At 36.5% G+C, this 17,598-nt stretch overlaps 1 protein-coding gene across 1 annotated transcript; it reads right to left on the minus strand.

The window, feature by feature from the left end:
* Positions 1 to 248: 248 nt before the first annotated feature.
* On the minus strand, positions 249 to 17,058 carry LOC109241138. Its single transcript, XM_019407861.1, has 12 exons — positions 16,914 to 17,058; positions 14,766 to 16,087; positions 11,962 to 11,969; positions 8,519 to 8,694; positions 6,201 to 6,261; positions 5,176 to 5,274; positions 3,724 to 3,818; positions 3,304 to 3,417; positions 2,108 to 2,175; positions 1,094 to 1,204; positions 677 to 911; positions 249 to 505 (listed from the first exon to the last, which is right to left on the minus strand). The coding sequence occupies exons 2-12, from the start codon at positions 16,046 to 16,048 to the stop codon at positions 395 to 397; spliced, it is 2,361 nt and encodes a 786-aa protein (XP_019263406.1). The 5' UTR covers positions 16,049 to 16,087; positions 16,914 to 17,058; the 3' UTR covers positions 249 to 394.
* Between the last annotated feature and the right edge of the window lie 540 nt (positions 17,059 to 17,598).

Here is a 17,598-nt window from a genome sequence, read left to right on the forward strand (position 1 = left end):
ACATGTTTCAGGGGCTTCTCAAAGAATGACTTCATATTGGGTAAAACCACTGGCCTGTTTTTGAACATCTGGAAATGGGACGAGAAAATGTCTTTTTGTGTGAGGGAAGAAAGTTCTAACTAAAATTAATACAGTTTTTTCCCCTAACATTTCACTGATTCTGCATTTTGTAAAGCATATGGGATTTAGTATCTTGGAAAGTAAAATTTGAAAACCATCAAAAAGGAAAAACAGAAAAGAGAAACATATCAGCTGGAGGAAGCATATGCACATTGTTTAAATAGTTTTGTTCATAACTTCCATAATTTAGCATTCTAAATCAGTATCAAGTCCAGTACATTTATCTCTAGACAAATTATATCCAAAACCTACGGTTTTCCATACAAAGCATTGCCTAATTTGGGGAAAGAAAATGTGCTCTAGTAAGAGGATATTCTTTTCCAGCAATCCAAACGCCAGTTTGCGACCATTGAATGTCTTCCCACTCCACATTCTCCTCCAAAACCTTCCGAAAAAGTAACATTTGAAAACAATCAGAGGAGAAATAGAGCGCTATTTTCTTAAATAGGGATGTAAGCTTTTTGGTATTCACAGCACAAATAACCTACTCTTCATGGTGTTTGCTATTATACAGATAATGCTAACACGTAATAGGGGCAGAAACAAGGTTGAATACCTCAACATGTTCAAGGGGCAAAGGAATTCCAACTGATTGCATTAGTTTCTGAGGCAAGGCCTTCTTACACCGGGACCATCGAAACAAATCTACCATCATATTTTCACCATCCGCTCCATATTTTTCTCCGTTTGCCACGTGTATGTTGTAAGTTTGAGGTTTGTCAACATCCATTTCATGCATCTGAGACGTTGTAGCCTTTACCATCTTTTCTCCATTAAAGCAGAGCTCATACCTTCAGATTAATTAACAAGTCAAGGAGTGAAGGAGACCGAAGACCACAGTAAAAAGGCACAAGATGCAAAATTATCAAAAATCACATTTCGGTCACTTTCTCATCGATTTTTTTTTGCCTTCCTATTTTTTTCTTCACTCCTATTTGGAGGGTGTAAGAAAAGAGGGAAGCCAGTGAGTTACCTTTGAGTATGGGTTTCCAAATAAAGAACTTCTCCCTTTTTCATGCGTGAAGATGTAAAAAGGGGCTTTTTCAAACCCTTGTCAGCAACAACACTGATACTATATTTGAGCCTGGGGAAAGAAGCGAGCAACAGTAAGTAAATAGAAACCATTGGCAACAGCTCATCAAGCTAAATTATCAAAAGAGCAAAACCTCTCAAGGTAAATCAACCTGGTAAATAGGACTTTTTAAATTGTCAAGGATATGGATCAAACCACCGACTTTGTTACCGACTCAAAACTAAAGGTCAGAGGATAGAACAAGACAAGTATACTGTAGCATTGCTCATCCTTGATATTCCAACCAATACTTCACAACCCCCCTACTAACATATGGAAAGAGCTTGACACAAGAATATAAAGACGTTATCTACCCTTAGGTCCCAATCACAGATCCATGCATCCTAAGATACAGTTAAAAAGAAAACTAAATGGTCCTCCGACGAATCAATCTTACTGCTTCAAAGTCACACTTGTAGTTATATGCTCAATACTCTGAACACTACAGGAATCAATAGTAAGATGGCCTTCATGGATCCATTGAAATTTCATTCAAGCAAATTGAAGGGAAGTCTTGAGGAGGGTTTATTAGAGAACAACATATTGTAACTATTACTGTATTGGAAAAAAAGGAAGATAAATTTCATAGAAAAATTTACCTTGTTCTTCTTCCCAATAATATTGAAAAATATTTTCAGATAAACCACTAGAAAATACGAAGAATAAAAAGTTACTCATAAAATATATACCAAAAGCATTAAAAATAACTCCTTTTGGCAAAGAAAAAAAGCTCCTTTTGTTATGAGCAGAACCCAATAGGAAAATCACAACAGAAAAAAATTGACGGACGAGCTGATGCAGAAAATCGTACCATACCAAGGGTCCTTGCACTTAACAAGTCATTTGGATTTAAGAAAAGGAAAAAAAGTACCATTTATTTCAAGAGTAAGCTGATCCAGAAAATCATAAACATACCAAGGCTCATTGCATAAGTTGAACTGAATGGTCACTTCACGTACAAATCTCTGTTGTCGTAGTGCATTCTACAATGAGAGAGAGAACCAACAATCAAGTTGAGGCTAAGTTAATTGGAAAATTTAAATACCACAGCACACTACAACCAAGATTATTAATCAAAATAGAATGCATAGCGTTACATCTCCTTCTCCTTTCAGTACCTCAAGAAAAGATAAATAACAAAAAGATATGACCATCAGATTGCAATGACTAACCTAAAATAGACTATAAGATCTACTTGAGTTGGTTTTGGTTATTTTGCAGCTCTTTATTACCATTGGGTCAAGCAGAAGCTCAAAACCAAGAGCAAGTCACTTTTCAACATTTTAAAATCACCTTTTGCATAGTTTTACGCACAATTACGAGAAAATGTGACATATTGAGTTTTCCATGAACATTCCCGTGACTCATGCAAATTAATGAGAAGCCAAATGTTCGAGAACTCGATGGAGCTCATTCTCTTATTCCTGAGTAATCTCAGCATAATGCATCCCGTTGCAATGCAAATAAGATGATAACATGATGTATAAAGGTAGAATTTTTTTTCGAATTCTACTATGATGTACTTAGGCTGTTTACGCGAACAATCATAGAAGTAACCGGTAACTCCAAGAAGGGCATAAATTGTGGAAATTTTCAAGTTTCAGCATTTGAAGTTTTGCTATTTTTTTAAGATACAGTTGCATCATTAGTTTAATGCAAAAAACACGTTCACATGAACATACCAAACCTCCTCTTACCTTTTTTACCTTTTAAGCTGTTTGTATGGACAAGGCATCCACGTTTTTAAAGTAAAAAAGGGTGGACAAGATAGTTAGATGTTAGTTTGGCGACTATAGTGTTGAAAAGGGTTTAGCATTAGTCTACAGAAATGGAGAAGAGACACAATTTAGCAATAGTCTCCACCTAGATGGTTCTCAGCTGATTATGCTATTTATAAAGAAAAGAAGAGGCAACAGTCTCCACCTAGATGGTTCTCAGCTGATTATGCTATTTATAAAGAAAAGAGGAGGGATCAGTCAAATGCTAAGCATCATCAATGTAAACAGCTTCAGGCTCCCAGAGAGGGAAAGTAAGCAAAAGATATATTGTTTGTCTTATAATATTTAAAAACGTGCAAAGCAGAATAAACTTCAACTTGAGTGGAATAATACCGAAGCTGCAGCTCTAGTGGTCATAGTGCGCTCTGCTGTCACGGGAGCAAGTGTAGGCTCCAAGGTTGAGGAGTGCGTCAGACAAGGTTCAAGATCTATGGTTCCACCTCCTTTCTAAAGGGCATGACAAATAATCAGAAAGGTCGTATAGGAGTCAGTACAAAGTTCCACATAGATATAACTGCACATTCATTACTTGTAAAAGGAATTTACTTGCATATATAAATCAAAAATAGCAAGAAACGTAGATATGTACTCCAGGCAAGAATTGCTAGTAGTGTAAGTCCATCCCAGAAAGCTAAAAAAATCATCTGAAAACTAAAGGTTTGGCAAATAAAGTAGACGATATAAACAATTTTGAGCCAAAAAAAAGAATTAAACAGAGAACAGAAGGGAAGGAAAGAAGAATGCAATCCACACCTTCACAACAGAGCACCGCTCGATACAGTAGCTGCAGCCAACTGCAGCACCCCAGGCACGTGACCGCACATTGTTTCTCAGAGTTGATATATAGCCTACAGCAAATTCAACAGCAAATGCAGTCTGACATCAGAAATGCAACGGATCGGGATGCAACACCTTATCTGAACAGACTTATGATTTTACTCACAGAAGTCATATTGAAGGTGTCTTTGAATAAGCCTATTGCTATATGGACAAAGTATTGTGATGTCCCAAACATAATCAACACAGAGAAAATGGCCTTCAATAATCCTAGCATTTCAGATGCACTAAAAGCATTGTTGAACATGCTGCAGCTCCACATTTTTTCCATTTTAGCATAATCAATTAGTATCGTTGAAAACAATATGCATATTAGAAGGAGATAAGCCATTTGTCAACTTGCACCTTTTTTTTCCTCGTTCACTAATCAATTAGTACTGTTGAAAATAAGATGCACATTTGAAGGGGATCAGCAATTAGTCAACTTGCATAAGCTTGGATTTTATCAGTTTAAATAATGAAATGGGATCAAGCAAATTGAAAAAACAAAAATTGAGCAAAACTGTGTAAAGCTCTCTGTGAGAGAATCTCCAGAAGGGACAAATTAGTTAAAATTACGGGAAAGAATATGTATACTTCCAGGCCTTCACCACATTTTAGATCTTCCGAGAGATTCCCGATCAACGATTTAGGTAAGTACCAAAAGGAAAGAGAGAATGAAAAGAAAAACTTGATCCTGCTCCATTCAGAAGGGTATGCCTACAAGTAGCTATCCTAAATGATTCATTTTCTTTATAAGTTTCCCACGATGATTCTTAAGATATGTAAAGTGACATAACTTCAAAAAGATACTATGCAAGTGGAACACATATTTTCTCCTTTGTTATTGATCTTTTTTTTATATAACGGTGGTGTCTAAGCCAGCTTGCACGTACTTCAACTACTGCACCAGGTACCTACTATCTCCCACCAACACAAGTACCGGTAACTCTGCTTAGGCAAATAAGAAGAAATCACCTAGTGTATTTTGTTTCTGCTGGGATTTGAACCTTGGTCTCCAAGGTTTGCACCCACTACATGGATCACCACTAGGGTGTTTTATCGTTCTTATTTTCCTAGACAGGTACACCTTACAGCTATTTAATGACTAAAAGTAGGCCACCAATCATTTCTCATCAGATAATGCGTTGATTCACTAGCCCCGTGTTTGAACTTCCAAGCGCCAAAACACACACTAAAATTATTAACAAACAAGTGTGATAGAGAGCCCGACCAAAACTTGGGACCATAAAAGGTGATTGTAAATTTGGGGCTACAAATAAGTTCAGAACAACTTATTAAAAGAAAAGTTTTAACCATTATACCATATGTATTTGTTTTTCTAAAAATAGCAATGCCGAAGCAAGATTTAGTTTTCAATAGACTTACAATCTTGGGGAGGTAGCACCCTGATAGTAGCGTTTAACTCCTTAATGGTTGGCAGAAGAGGAGAAGCAGTAGTACGACAGTAACCTGTGTGCATAAGAACTGGAGAAACAAGAAAAAACAGTAGTAAATAGATGTCGCAATGTCCTATATTATGCGTGCAAATAAAGTACTTCGGTAAGTTCTCAAGTAATTCTGAGGTAAAGGCTAAACAGTTCTCTAAACCAAATGGACAAGCAGATAAGTTGATGGTTATTGATATTATATGAGCAGATATATTTGCCTCTTTTAACAGGAGACAAAGGGGAAGACCAGTAGCACAATCAACAATAAGGGAAGTTCAGCAAAAACATAATCTCTTTAGAATAATTATCTATTATCTTCTTTTATGTGAAAAATAGGTTTGCTTGACTAGATCATAGTTATGAAAAGATTGGGAAGAATGGAAGCTAGAGCTAAATGAAAAAATCCACCACATGATGGTATACTCAAAATCTATTTCTTCTACGCAGGCAACGTTTTCCACACTTCCCGCTTGAGGACAAGCGCAATTTGAAGGAGAGGAGTAATGTTAGTACCCCTTTAGTCTACCAACGGTTTACACATGGAAAGTTTAAGAATATCAGGAAGTAGATGAGTCTTCAGCATCTGTTAGTTATGTTTCATATATTTCCTGTACCAGTTATTAGTAGTAGGCCACTTTCTCATTCCAGTAGTGTTAGGAAGTTATTTCCTAGTTTTAGGTGGGAGGTTAATCAACCAGTGTTTGAATTAAAGTTATTTGAATTCAGTGAAAGGTATGCAGAAAATTAGTCCAGTCTTTGAGTACTTTAACTCTAGAGATTGCAGGTTCTCTCTTAGCGAACCAGCACCGTAGGTTGCAAAAAGAAACCATCTTTCCAAACTCCTAGTATTCTCCATATTAACTCTGATTTTGTCTTGCAGCGTCCCATAACTAGATCCATAACAGGGGACTGTAACATGATGCCTTAATTGTGATACAAAAATATTGAACATAAGTGACAAACCTGCAACAAGATCTGAGTCATTGGTGTATATATCCGTTCCCCATAGCTGGCCACCTCTCACCTGCAAATGACATAGCGAACTCAAATGACTACGATAACATGATAAGACAGAACCAAACTACAACCACAAGAGATAAGACTGGGAGTCAGATGTAACCTTAGCCAGAATTGTAGGTGTGGGGATGAGATGCATATTAGAATTAGTGGCAGGAATATGCATACAAAGGATGAAAGGTGCATCTTGATCAGGTCCTATGCCCCCAGCATAAATGCGCGTAAGAGAGAGAGACAGAGAGAGAAAGATGCCACTAGGTGCACTTATATTAGAATTCAAAAGCTTTTGTTTTGCAATTTGAGTTAAAGTTGGTCCATCAATTCAACAGTATAATGCTGCACTCAGATTTTTTGAATGTTAAGAGGATAAATTAAACTATACGTGACTACCTTCACACATGTCTAGATTTATTAAACCTAATTAAGAACAGTATTATATAATACCATGTAGGATACCTTGGGATATCTATATGTAATTAGAGACTAATTACGTACCTTATAAGGTACAGAGAAGATTACCTACTATAATGTAGATAGTCGGAAACTCATATATAAGAAGCCCCTCTAATACTTTGTTAATTAATCAAATTCAGCAAGTAATCTTCATTTTTGTCAATGGTAACAGAGCCTCTAAATCTTGGTAGAGACTTGAGTAGCTTTCACCCACCGGTGAGTGGCTTTACACCTCCTTCCTCGCCACTGTTTTTTCTTCATTCTTTTCCTCTTCCTGGCCCCCTCCCCTTTCCATCGACCTCTATGACGATGCATTGTCCTCTCTCTAGCGACCGGTACCATCCACTCTGTCATGACTCGTGCAGCTCCTCTCTAAAGAAACCCACACATCCTCTAAAATATTATACTTCTGTCATTGTTTTTCCAATTTAAGCTACAACGATGATGTCCGGGAAGTTCGCAACACCATACCTTTTTCCAGAGACTGAGAATAGATTCCTTCCCACGTTTAGTGCAAGTAGCACTTTCTTTCTTGTGCAGTCACCAGCAACTGCAACTTTCTGAAAGAAAGAATTCCAACACTGTTTTCTTTTTGGTGATCTTGCACTACCTCGGCAAGATTTTGACAACTTCTTTCCATGTTTTCAGAATAAGCAAACACATATTGCTTTTCCCCACTTAGAGTTTGAGAAGGCATGTTGAATGTTAGAAAGAATAAGTTATATGTTTCTAAATTCACACATATCTAGATTCATTGAATTAACTAAAAATAATATTATAGATTACTCTATAGGAAACCTTAGCATATTAGGTATATAATGATAGACGAATACTTACTTTACTAGAAACAGAGAATGATCACTACCACATTGTACGTAGTCTAAGACTCATATATAAGGAATCCCTCTTGAGAAGTAATGAACCTTGAGCCTAATCAACCCTAAAAGCTAGCTCATAGATGAGGATTTTTCCCAAGACCACATAAAGAGTCCAATTCCCGACCCCGCAAATGATGTAGGATTATTAACGCACTCCGCATGCCCAAACTGTATTGTGGATAACACAATATGGGGCCCAACATCGGATAAACCAAGAATTGGGATGGACCTTGGCTCTGATACCATGAGAAGAAATGGAACTTACGCCTAACTTACCCCCAAAAGTTAGCTCATGAAGTGAGGAGTCCACAAACGACGTGGGACTACTAACACCTCTTGTACATTGCAACTCCCACTTATGTCCAAGTTTGATCGTCATTTACAATGCAAGGCTGCAAGCCAATGGTCCAGAAAGTAAGTCTTCGTTAACAACAGTCATTTAAGTATTAAAATGTCTTGGTCCAATGCTAAGCACCGCAAGTACATCTAAGATATACAACATCATAGCATGACATAAAGATACACTTAACTTATCAATCCACCAAAGGCTACTTACTTAAAAGAAACTGGACTCAGACTTCATAATAACAACCAAGGGTACTCCAATAACTAAGATAGATTCTGTATCAAGCCTGATGACGTCCTGCTTTGCGAACTTCTGAAGCATGAAGTCATCGCACTGATTGATGGCTAGCATGTAAGAAGCTAAGTAATTGGGAGCTAGCACAGTGATGTTCAAATGTTTCAAAGTTGGTTAAGAGTAAAAGTATTTAGAGACACCCGCATAATCATCCAACCTCTTTCTTGTTCAATGATTAGAAAGGAAAACCCTTAAACCAGAGTATTGAAAGAGCTATTATTTACACAAACAGAAGATGAGGAATAAAATTAAAAAGGGTGTATATGAATCATCAGCTGCTATTCCAATCTTACCTGGCGATTTGTAGCTGATACGTGTTCAGCTGGAATCCTAATTTCTAAAGTAGGACCACTTGGAGAGCTCTCAGATGCTCTATCAGCTTGAGATGATTCATATTCCTTCCACAATTTAATCAGTTCTTGCATGCACTCACCAACTCTATAATTGACGGTGGATACATCATGCTTACCTGGAAAGACAAAGGAAACCAATTTTTCAGATATGGAGCAGGAATACTAAGTCACAACATTTTTTTTATAACTGAGAAATCCCCAAGGGCTAGTGGCGCATAGTTCAAAACTCGGTGGATAATGGGCCCACTTAGTCGGCTAATCTATGAGCAACTTCTGCTTTGTACCATCATCAGTTGATTTCTTGTACAGAAGTAGTAACAAGCAAGTAGGGATGAAAAACAATAGAAAAGCATCCTAACCTAACAATGACTAACATTTTAATGGCAGGTGAAATGCAACAAATATTTTTTAATAAAATTTATTTAGTACAAGATTTTTCATAAAGAAAAAAGAGAATACAGAAATTATCATCATAGAACGCGTCAGACATATCAGCTCTGCAGCAAAGGAGGGACAGAAAACAGTTCAATTCACTCAGAATTTTTACTTGACTATTCAAAAAGAGGAGTTTTATAGAACTCATAAAACCATTCCACAAAACAAGTAATATGATCTGCAGATATACCAGTATGACTCTAATAGATGAGAATCATTTGCATACGTTACAAATATTGAATGCGCAACTTCCGCATACAATGTACTACAGGTCACAACAAACATGTAGCAGACATTACTAGAGTTAAAACGTTGCAGTCAGTGCATTAATGGGAATTTACACGTAGCAATTATCCACAAATAACAGATTACATGTGAATCTGTGATATTTTATGAGAGCTAATATACCATGCGTTACAAGATGCACAAAATGCGCCATGTGTTACAGCTGTAAGTAATAAGTTGGCTTTTGCACGAAGTGGCTGATTATCAGAATCCTGGGTTTACCCATATAGTTTCCAAATGTTGATGTGTAAAGAAATGATTATTATACTTTTTTGAAAAACTAAAGAATAATTATAATCTTGAATAATACAAAAGAAAAGCCACTGTAATGCATGGCTGTCTCTTTTCCAATTCAAAGTAGAAATCTTTCATGTTTTCAATACTCGGGACGTATTTTTTAGAATGAACTTTGGGCCTAATTCAACCGCAAAAGCTAAATAATGAGATGAGGATTGCACAAAATCATATAAGGAAACAACATTTCATTCCCTCAACCAATGTGGGACACTCTAATACTCCCCTCCTCCTGCAAGCCGAGGGTTAAACATCTGGAACGTGGACAAAGTAACAAATGGGGCCCAAAATTGGGTAAACCAAGGATAGGGATAGGTCTGGCTCTGATAGCAGGTAAAGAAAATGGACCTAGGGCCTAACTCAACTCGAAAAGCTAACTCATGAGGTGACCCAAGGCTATATGAAGAGAACAACACTTTTTTCATGCAAAGGAGAACAACACATTCTCTCAACCAATGTGGGACATTATAAAAATTGTACATTACATTAGATTACAAATTGAGCTTAAGTAACTACTCAGGCCTCTTTTAACTTTCTCAGGTTAAGCTAATATTCTCACAAAACTTTTCACTTGATTACAGATCAATTAGAATGTTTTCTCTCAATTATCTACTCTTTCTGGCTAATTTAACCTTTTCAATTTTATTTATTTTCATGGACCCTTTTTGGAGTACTTTTGGGCCGCGTTCATTCCTCAATTAAGATTCATTTGGCCACGGGATTGAGCAGAAGGAAAGTTGTCATGAAATAGCAGTAAGAGTACAGTCGTAGAACTCTGTAATTACGTCAAACTAGAAAAAAGATCAATGCAACTCACCCTTCTATGTAAAAGGAAAAAACACAAGAAGAAGTCATATTCTCACATAAATAGATAATCATATCATCAATTACTAGAAGTCCTTGTTCGCATTACTTTTAAGATTTTCAGACTCCATTGACATAATTAGCTATACCAAATTGAAAATAGGGGAGTGAGGTGGTCAGGTTAAAATTTGCATGCAAGAAAGTGAGAAGCTAAAGACCCTAACGTAAAAGAAGAACGGATAGAAGAGAAGCACTAATCTCAAAGACAATGTCATCACTCATCACTTGGTTCTAAAGGAAAGTTATATCCTTTTGTCTCTTATCTGCTTCCCCTAGTACCCACCCCTGGCTTTCAGTGCCTCAAAAATAATTTCGCCTTATCATTGTTTTGATGAATTCTTTAGCTAACTACTGGGCAAAATTTCGTGTATAATTGTTTTTTAGTTTTTCTCTAACAAATCTTTCAGGACTAACTGTAGATTGCCAATATGGATAATTGGAAAAGCACTAATATTATACCGACTACATCAGAATGATATTTGTGTCAAACTAATTCTTCCTCTCTAATCTAGAGCTCAATATGATGAACATGGAAGAGGGATACAAGAGACAAGTTTTTTAAAAAAAAGTGGGTTATCTATAAAAGGAAAGAGCAAAAGCTTGACGATGTTGATTGGCTTTATTCAATCCAGCTAGTGGTCCCTTGATTTAAAGTGCATAAAATGAACGACCTTTTAGATGAATATTATTAAAAGAGAACTTAATATGTAACATGTGGCACGGAATTTTTTGTATAAGAAAGACTTCAATTCAAGGAGAGAAATTTATTTAATCTTAAATGACTCAAAGCATTTCAAGCAAGATTGTCTTCTAATCCTGGAGGGGCCTGGTTTCCAGTTGTATCATCGTGCTAATTTGGTCACAAACTACTGATTGTTTTGTCCATTAAAAAGAGAGATTGGTCCAGTGCATCACTTAAAAAGAGAGATTGGTCCATCAGCAGTGACAAAGGTTATATGGATTCAAACAAATGGCAAGAAGTTTGCAGTTCACAATCCAAAGTATACACCAGCAATCAGTAGTATACAGCCAAAAAGAAGAAAACTACATGCCCACATGAGAACTGAGATGCAGAAACAAAAGAATGACATCTATAGAGTTCCTTTCTCTGCATACTGGAAAAGTGATGACCAACAAGTCATTCAAGATGGTTCGAGTATAACACATTTGTCGAAGGAGATTCATGTAATGCAGACAGACGCTGAAAGCAGTTAAGATATTAAAGAGGATGAAGAAGCAGGAACATGTGAGCATATGATTTTGCATATAGGCATATCTAGCAACCTAAGGCAGAAACAGCTGGCAAATCTGGAAGAATGACGGCCAAAAGAGCATCAATTCCTAACGAGGAAACTATCACAACCAATAAAAGATGGGATCAAGGTCATTTATTTGTTAACTTAGCAACTTTCAGAGTCAAATAAGTCTGCAAATATGAATGCCAAGAACAACTCCCTCCTCTGCATACAAACTTGAGACCACTTCAAGTATTTTTACCAGCTTACCTTGAGATCTGCACAGAAAGAAAACAGAAGAAGAGTTACACTACACATCAACAAAAAGAGATTTATGTGCATCTAAATCAAACTTATCAGGATAAATAAATTATAGGAAGTTTAAACTCAAATTAGTGAATTTATTAGTTGCTAGACAAGAAAATGAATTAAACACATTACTTAGACCACATATATCACCCTTTAATTATCAAATCTAGTTCAGTCTTTACATTTAATTTTTTAGTAAATAACCATACAAGACCTGAGAAAAAGATAATTGTCAATCAAACTGAGTCCTGAAAACCAAATAAGTCACTGAATTTGAAGTATGATAGATGTGATTAACACCCAATTACCCAAACTGGCAAGTCTGACTAAAGCCATAATAAACTTTTTGATCAAGCTTTTCGGGATTAAATGGAAGAATATAGATGAAGCTGCATAAAGGTGGTTTTAAAAACATTTTTTTTGGTTGATAAAGTACAACAACAACAACCCAGTGGAATCCCACAAGTGGGGTCTCGGGAGGGTAGTGTATACGCAGACCTTACCCCTACCTATGAAGGTAGAGAGACTGTTTCCGAAAGACCCTCGGCTCAAGAACGTAAAAAATGGAGCAATAGAGAAACAATAGCAACAACAATGTAATTTTGTTGATAAAGTAATAACTTTATTAATGTAGAAAATTGAAAAGCTTTCCCCTTAAATACAACATTGCTCTTATAACAGCATTTTATCGCTGCCCCTCTCTGCGATTAAGAAATGGCACAGCTGAACATTATAAAGGATCTGAAAATTTTGAATTCACAATTCTTAATTACGCCTTATAGATGTTTCTAGGGATCTTGGAAACTTGATGTTGGGTTCCGGATACCTTCTTGACCTGCTGACTTCTTTTTATAAAAAGATGATCAAATGACCAAAAAAAGGTGAAAATCAGGATTACTTGAAGAGCTTGGATATCAAAGGGTTTAACAGGGAAAGACACAGTTAAAATATGGCAACAATTCTTAATGAAAAGATTGACAAAAGATACAGCCATCATATTCATGCCCATTCTGGAATGTTTTTCTCGACTGAGATTACTCAAAAGACAGACAGGATTATTACTACACTTATTTGACTATAAATATCTCAGATTTCCCGGAAATGACATGTGACATCTCCTTTTTGTTCTTGTAAAAAGAGAAGAAACTTTTTATTGACTTAGTCAATTAACAATATACAAGAGGAGCTCCTTATATAGAAGTTTTAAGGCTACAGATGATATGGTAGGTAACATTATCTATGCTAATAAAGGTAAATAAATATTCTATAATTAAATACATAATAATATCCTAATGTATCCTACATAATACTATTTTATTCAAGTTCAATGGATTCAGCCATTTCTAAATGTAGAGACATATAACACTACTTACTTTTTTCCTGAAGAAGTATAACACTACTTACTTTTTTAACATTGAACACACACCCTAAACTCAATGTGGGTGGAATAGTGTAGAATCACAAAAAAAGAGAAGTAGTGTTGGAAAGTAGCAGATACCCGGTATTTGTGTTGGTGGAAAGTAGTAGGTACCCACTGGAATTGCCGAGCTGGCTCGGACGCCACCATTATCAAAAGAGAAAAGAGAAAGAAAAGCGGTTTGTATAGCTTTTCTCTTCAAAAAAGAAAAAGCAATGTTGGAATTCTTTCCTCCAAATAGTCACTGATGATTACACAGCGTAAAAATGTGCTTCTTGTATTAAATACAAAAAAGAACCTATCTTTTCTTTTATAACCGAGAAACCCACCGACTACGCTTCAAAACTCGGTAGATAATGGGTCCCTTTATCCTTCTCCATTTAAATCCATGCCTAGCTCCCAACAGGATTTGAAACGTGACATGCGCCGCCAATACATCTAGTGTTAAACAACCTCTGATGTTGAATCAAAGCCCAAGGGCCAAAAAAGAATCTATTCTCTATAATTGCGAAAAAGGTATACTATTGCAAATCTCTAAGGCATCCTCAGCAACTTCAATTAGCAAAAACAATGACCAAAAATGCCAAGTCTAGAGGAGGGTATCAGGTGCCAGTCTCCATAGTGATATGATGCCGGTCGCAGAAGAGAGGAGCGGTGGAGAAATGAGTAGCAATAGATCAAAGTCACAGTGGTCCAGGGACCACTGGAACAAGAGGAGTGGCGCACTAGAAAAGAAGAGGAAAATTGTTGGTAGCCGAGAAAAGAGGTTAGAGGAGTCGACGTTGATTGTGGATGAGAAGAGGGTATGGGTCACTCGAAAACAAAAGGAAAAGAAGAAAGACATAGACCGGCAGGTGGCGTTAGGCCGTCCACCAATAAGTGGAACTATATGAAAGTCCAAGAAAAGAAAAAGAAAACATTTTATTGACTTAGTTGATCAACAATGTACAAGAGGACCTCTAAGAAGCTTAAGTTACGCATGATATGGCAAGTCACCATGCTCTACGCTAATAAGATAAGCAAATATTTTATAATTAAGTACAAAATATCACAAGGTATCCTACGGAATATTCTATAATAGTTCCTTAATTTTTTTCTTTATTAAGTTCTATAATATTTTCCTTGTTTGATTGAATCTAGTCCTATATGAATCTAGACATATATTCTCTAACATTCAACCGATCTAAAGACCTCGAACTCGAGGATTGTAGCAAACAGGGGCCATGACATCTATCTATAGTTGCAATGGTCCATTACTCTGACGGCCGACTGTAGATTGCCTATGGCTCACCATTTATAGGTAAAGAATCAGAAAACGTCAAGTCAATCAGCAAAGGAAAAGGCATACCCTTCATTTTCATGAGTGTGTGACCTAAAAGGAGGATCACGGTTGGCCATAGGACTCCCTCTTGGCCTCCTTTTGCGCTGCTGAACTCCACAATTAAGAGCTTCTCTTTCTCTTTCTCCACCTCCTTCAGTGTCCATTGCTTCCCCCTCTGATTCTTTATCATGATGCGTGCCAGGTTTCTCAGGCTTCTCTCCTTCTAAATCAGTATCTCTTTCCTTTCTCCTCTCACTTCCATCTCTGTCAGTATTTTTCCAGCTATCATGATCTTTCTGTTTCTTCAGCTCCACTGTTGAATTTCCCAGCTCATTTGTTTTTCCAGGAACATCAACCACTTTTTTTTCACTCTGTGAAACCTCTCTCTCCGCTCCATTCCACACTTCCCTGTTCACATTGTCCTTTTCCCAGTCCTTTGGTTTGTCCTTATCCTTTGAAATATCTCTTCTTTCCTTCTCCCGCCGCTCAGATTCCCTTACCTCTTTAAGCAACTCCTTGTTATCAGAACTGCTATTCCCTAGTTGTAAATTATTCCGACGATCATTTCTTTCTTTATCCCTATCTCCCCCTTCCCGGTGCTTCCCTTCTTTCCTTTTTCTATCTTTATCTTTGTCTATAAAATCCACCTTGTTTTCACCAATAGCTTCACGCACTTGAGCAAAATCCCTGTTATCGTTTGAGAATTCCTTTCCTACCTCAGCAGCACCATGGGTTCTTGACGCATTCCATGGATCCACGTTCCCAGCAGGAACATCAAGATATCTTTTGCCCGTGTTTTCTTCTTTAGAATCCTTCCAACTCACCCCACTAAACCTGTCCTTATCAGCCTTCACATCTCCCTTATATTCGGGTAAAGTATCCCTATCATGTTTAATGTCCTTACCATCATCAGCCCTCTTCTCAAATCTATCGTCCTTGTCCCTTAATTCACTTTTTGTATCACAATTCTCAACCTTGTTATTTTCCTTGGGCTGCAATCTGTTATCTAAAGCAACAGAATGATCAGGATGTGAAACATTTGGAACATTTGGACATGATGAAACACGGTACATTGGTAGCTCAGGAGATCTTCTATCCGAATCCCGTGATACGAAGCGTCGAATCTTCGGCATTCGACCATCTGGGCCTACATCAACGGAGCGAATAAATTCCAGTTTTCCATCACTCGTCAGCTTGATCATTCTACCAGAGTCATCCTGGTAGTACGTTGGAGAAGAAGAGTGACTGCGGTTACTACCACTAACATTTCCACCATCCTCATGTGGTCTTTTATTCGGAGTAGTGCTCATATTCCAGCATATAAGTTAAGGAACCTCAAGAACCACAATCTGCAAAATATTAAAACCCAAGAAATATCATCAACCTAAATCGATGATGTGCTGAGCAAAATAACAAGGAAAACCACCTGTAAGAAACAAAAGTAATAAACTTTTCACCAAATTCATGAACAGCTTAACAACACAAAGCCGTTTTATTAATAACATTCACTAACTAGTGAAAGATCTGCATGCCGCAGACTCTCAAAGACGACTTCATACCTAATTATAATTCTACGACCTGCTACCTACACAACCATTTATCATACACAGGGGAGATATCAGTTAGGGGGCCAGGCATTAACATCTCTTTTTTATCTTTTGAATTCGATTAAAGGCAAGATATCATCTTTTGGTTAGCAGCAGGCTTACAGAACTTCAAAATCTGATATAAAATAGAGAGAAAATAATTGGAGACCCGCATTGCCATCTCAATTCGAGCAAGTATTATACCTATATATTTCCTCTAAAGACCAACTTTAGCTTAATAAAGCCACCATCAATAAAAGGGAAAGGGTTAAAAATAAAAGAAGCAAAGAAGATTTAATTAATATATCCATTCTATACTTAATAATTTATCTTTTCAAGCAAATTTGGGGTTCTCTGTATCTCAATAGAAGAAAATAAAAAAACAAAAAAAAGATTCAGACAACGTCGCACAGAGAAAAAATTTCAAACAATGTGCTAAAAAAAATTCATTCCATAACCCTAAGTATAGCAATCAGTAAGAACCCAGAAAAGAAAAAAGGTTCAGGCTTTGAATCTAAACACATACACCCAGAACAGAAAATCCCAAAAAAAAAAAGCTATATAAACTTTAATGCCAGCAAAAACACACCTTAATAGCAAAAGAACGAGAAAAACTCAAACTTTATCTGTCAATTTCTCTCTTTAGGACCAAAGTACAGAGGAGAATTGCTTAGATTTAGAGCACAAGTTCTCGGGGTGTATTTGTCAGCAAAAATGTACACTGATCTTTTTGTGTTTTATATTGAGCTACGTAATTAATGGTGTAATTTGGAATTAGTGAGTCAAATGACAGTTTGGCCCTTAAATTTGGCTTTACTAGGGACTAGATAGGTAAAAACGCCAGTTTTTGAACAGTTATGTAGGGGCCGTTTGGTTCTGGACAAGATTATAATTCTACATCTGATGTGGGGTAACTAATAGCACGATTTAATATAAAATTTATACCAATATCAGCTAATATCAATAATCAAATATGGAAAAATATAACTTTAAATTCTAAGTTGAGATTAGTATCCTAATTTCGGTAATTAAATCACAAAAAAGCGGTTCAATACTTAGCCAACTTTTGAGATGTAGTTAAACAATAGAGTTTTTAAATAAATAAGCATAAAAGAGTTTTTTGCTCTTTAATTTTTTCTGTCTTGTTGCGCAAAGAAGTTACGAGATGTAATGGGAACTAGTAAGTAAAGGAGATGGAAATCAAAACTCCATAAGATTGGATTTATATTACTTGTCTTTAAATCAAAGTAATATTTTTTTCGATAGATATATAA

Source organism: Nicotiana attenuata, unplaced genomic scaffold, assembly GCF_001879085.1.
Source record: "Nicotiana attenuata strain UT unplaced genomic scaffold, NIATTr2, whole genome shotgun sequence".
Lineage (NCBI taxonomy): Eukaryota > Viridiplantae > Streptophyta > Magnoliopsida > Solanales > Solanaceae > Nicotiana > Nicotiana attenuata.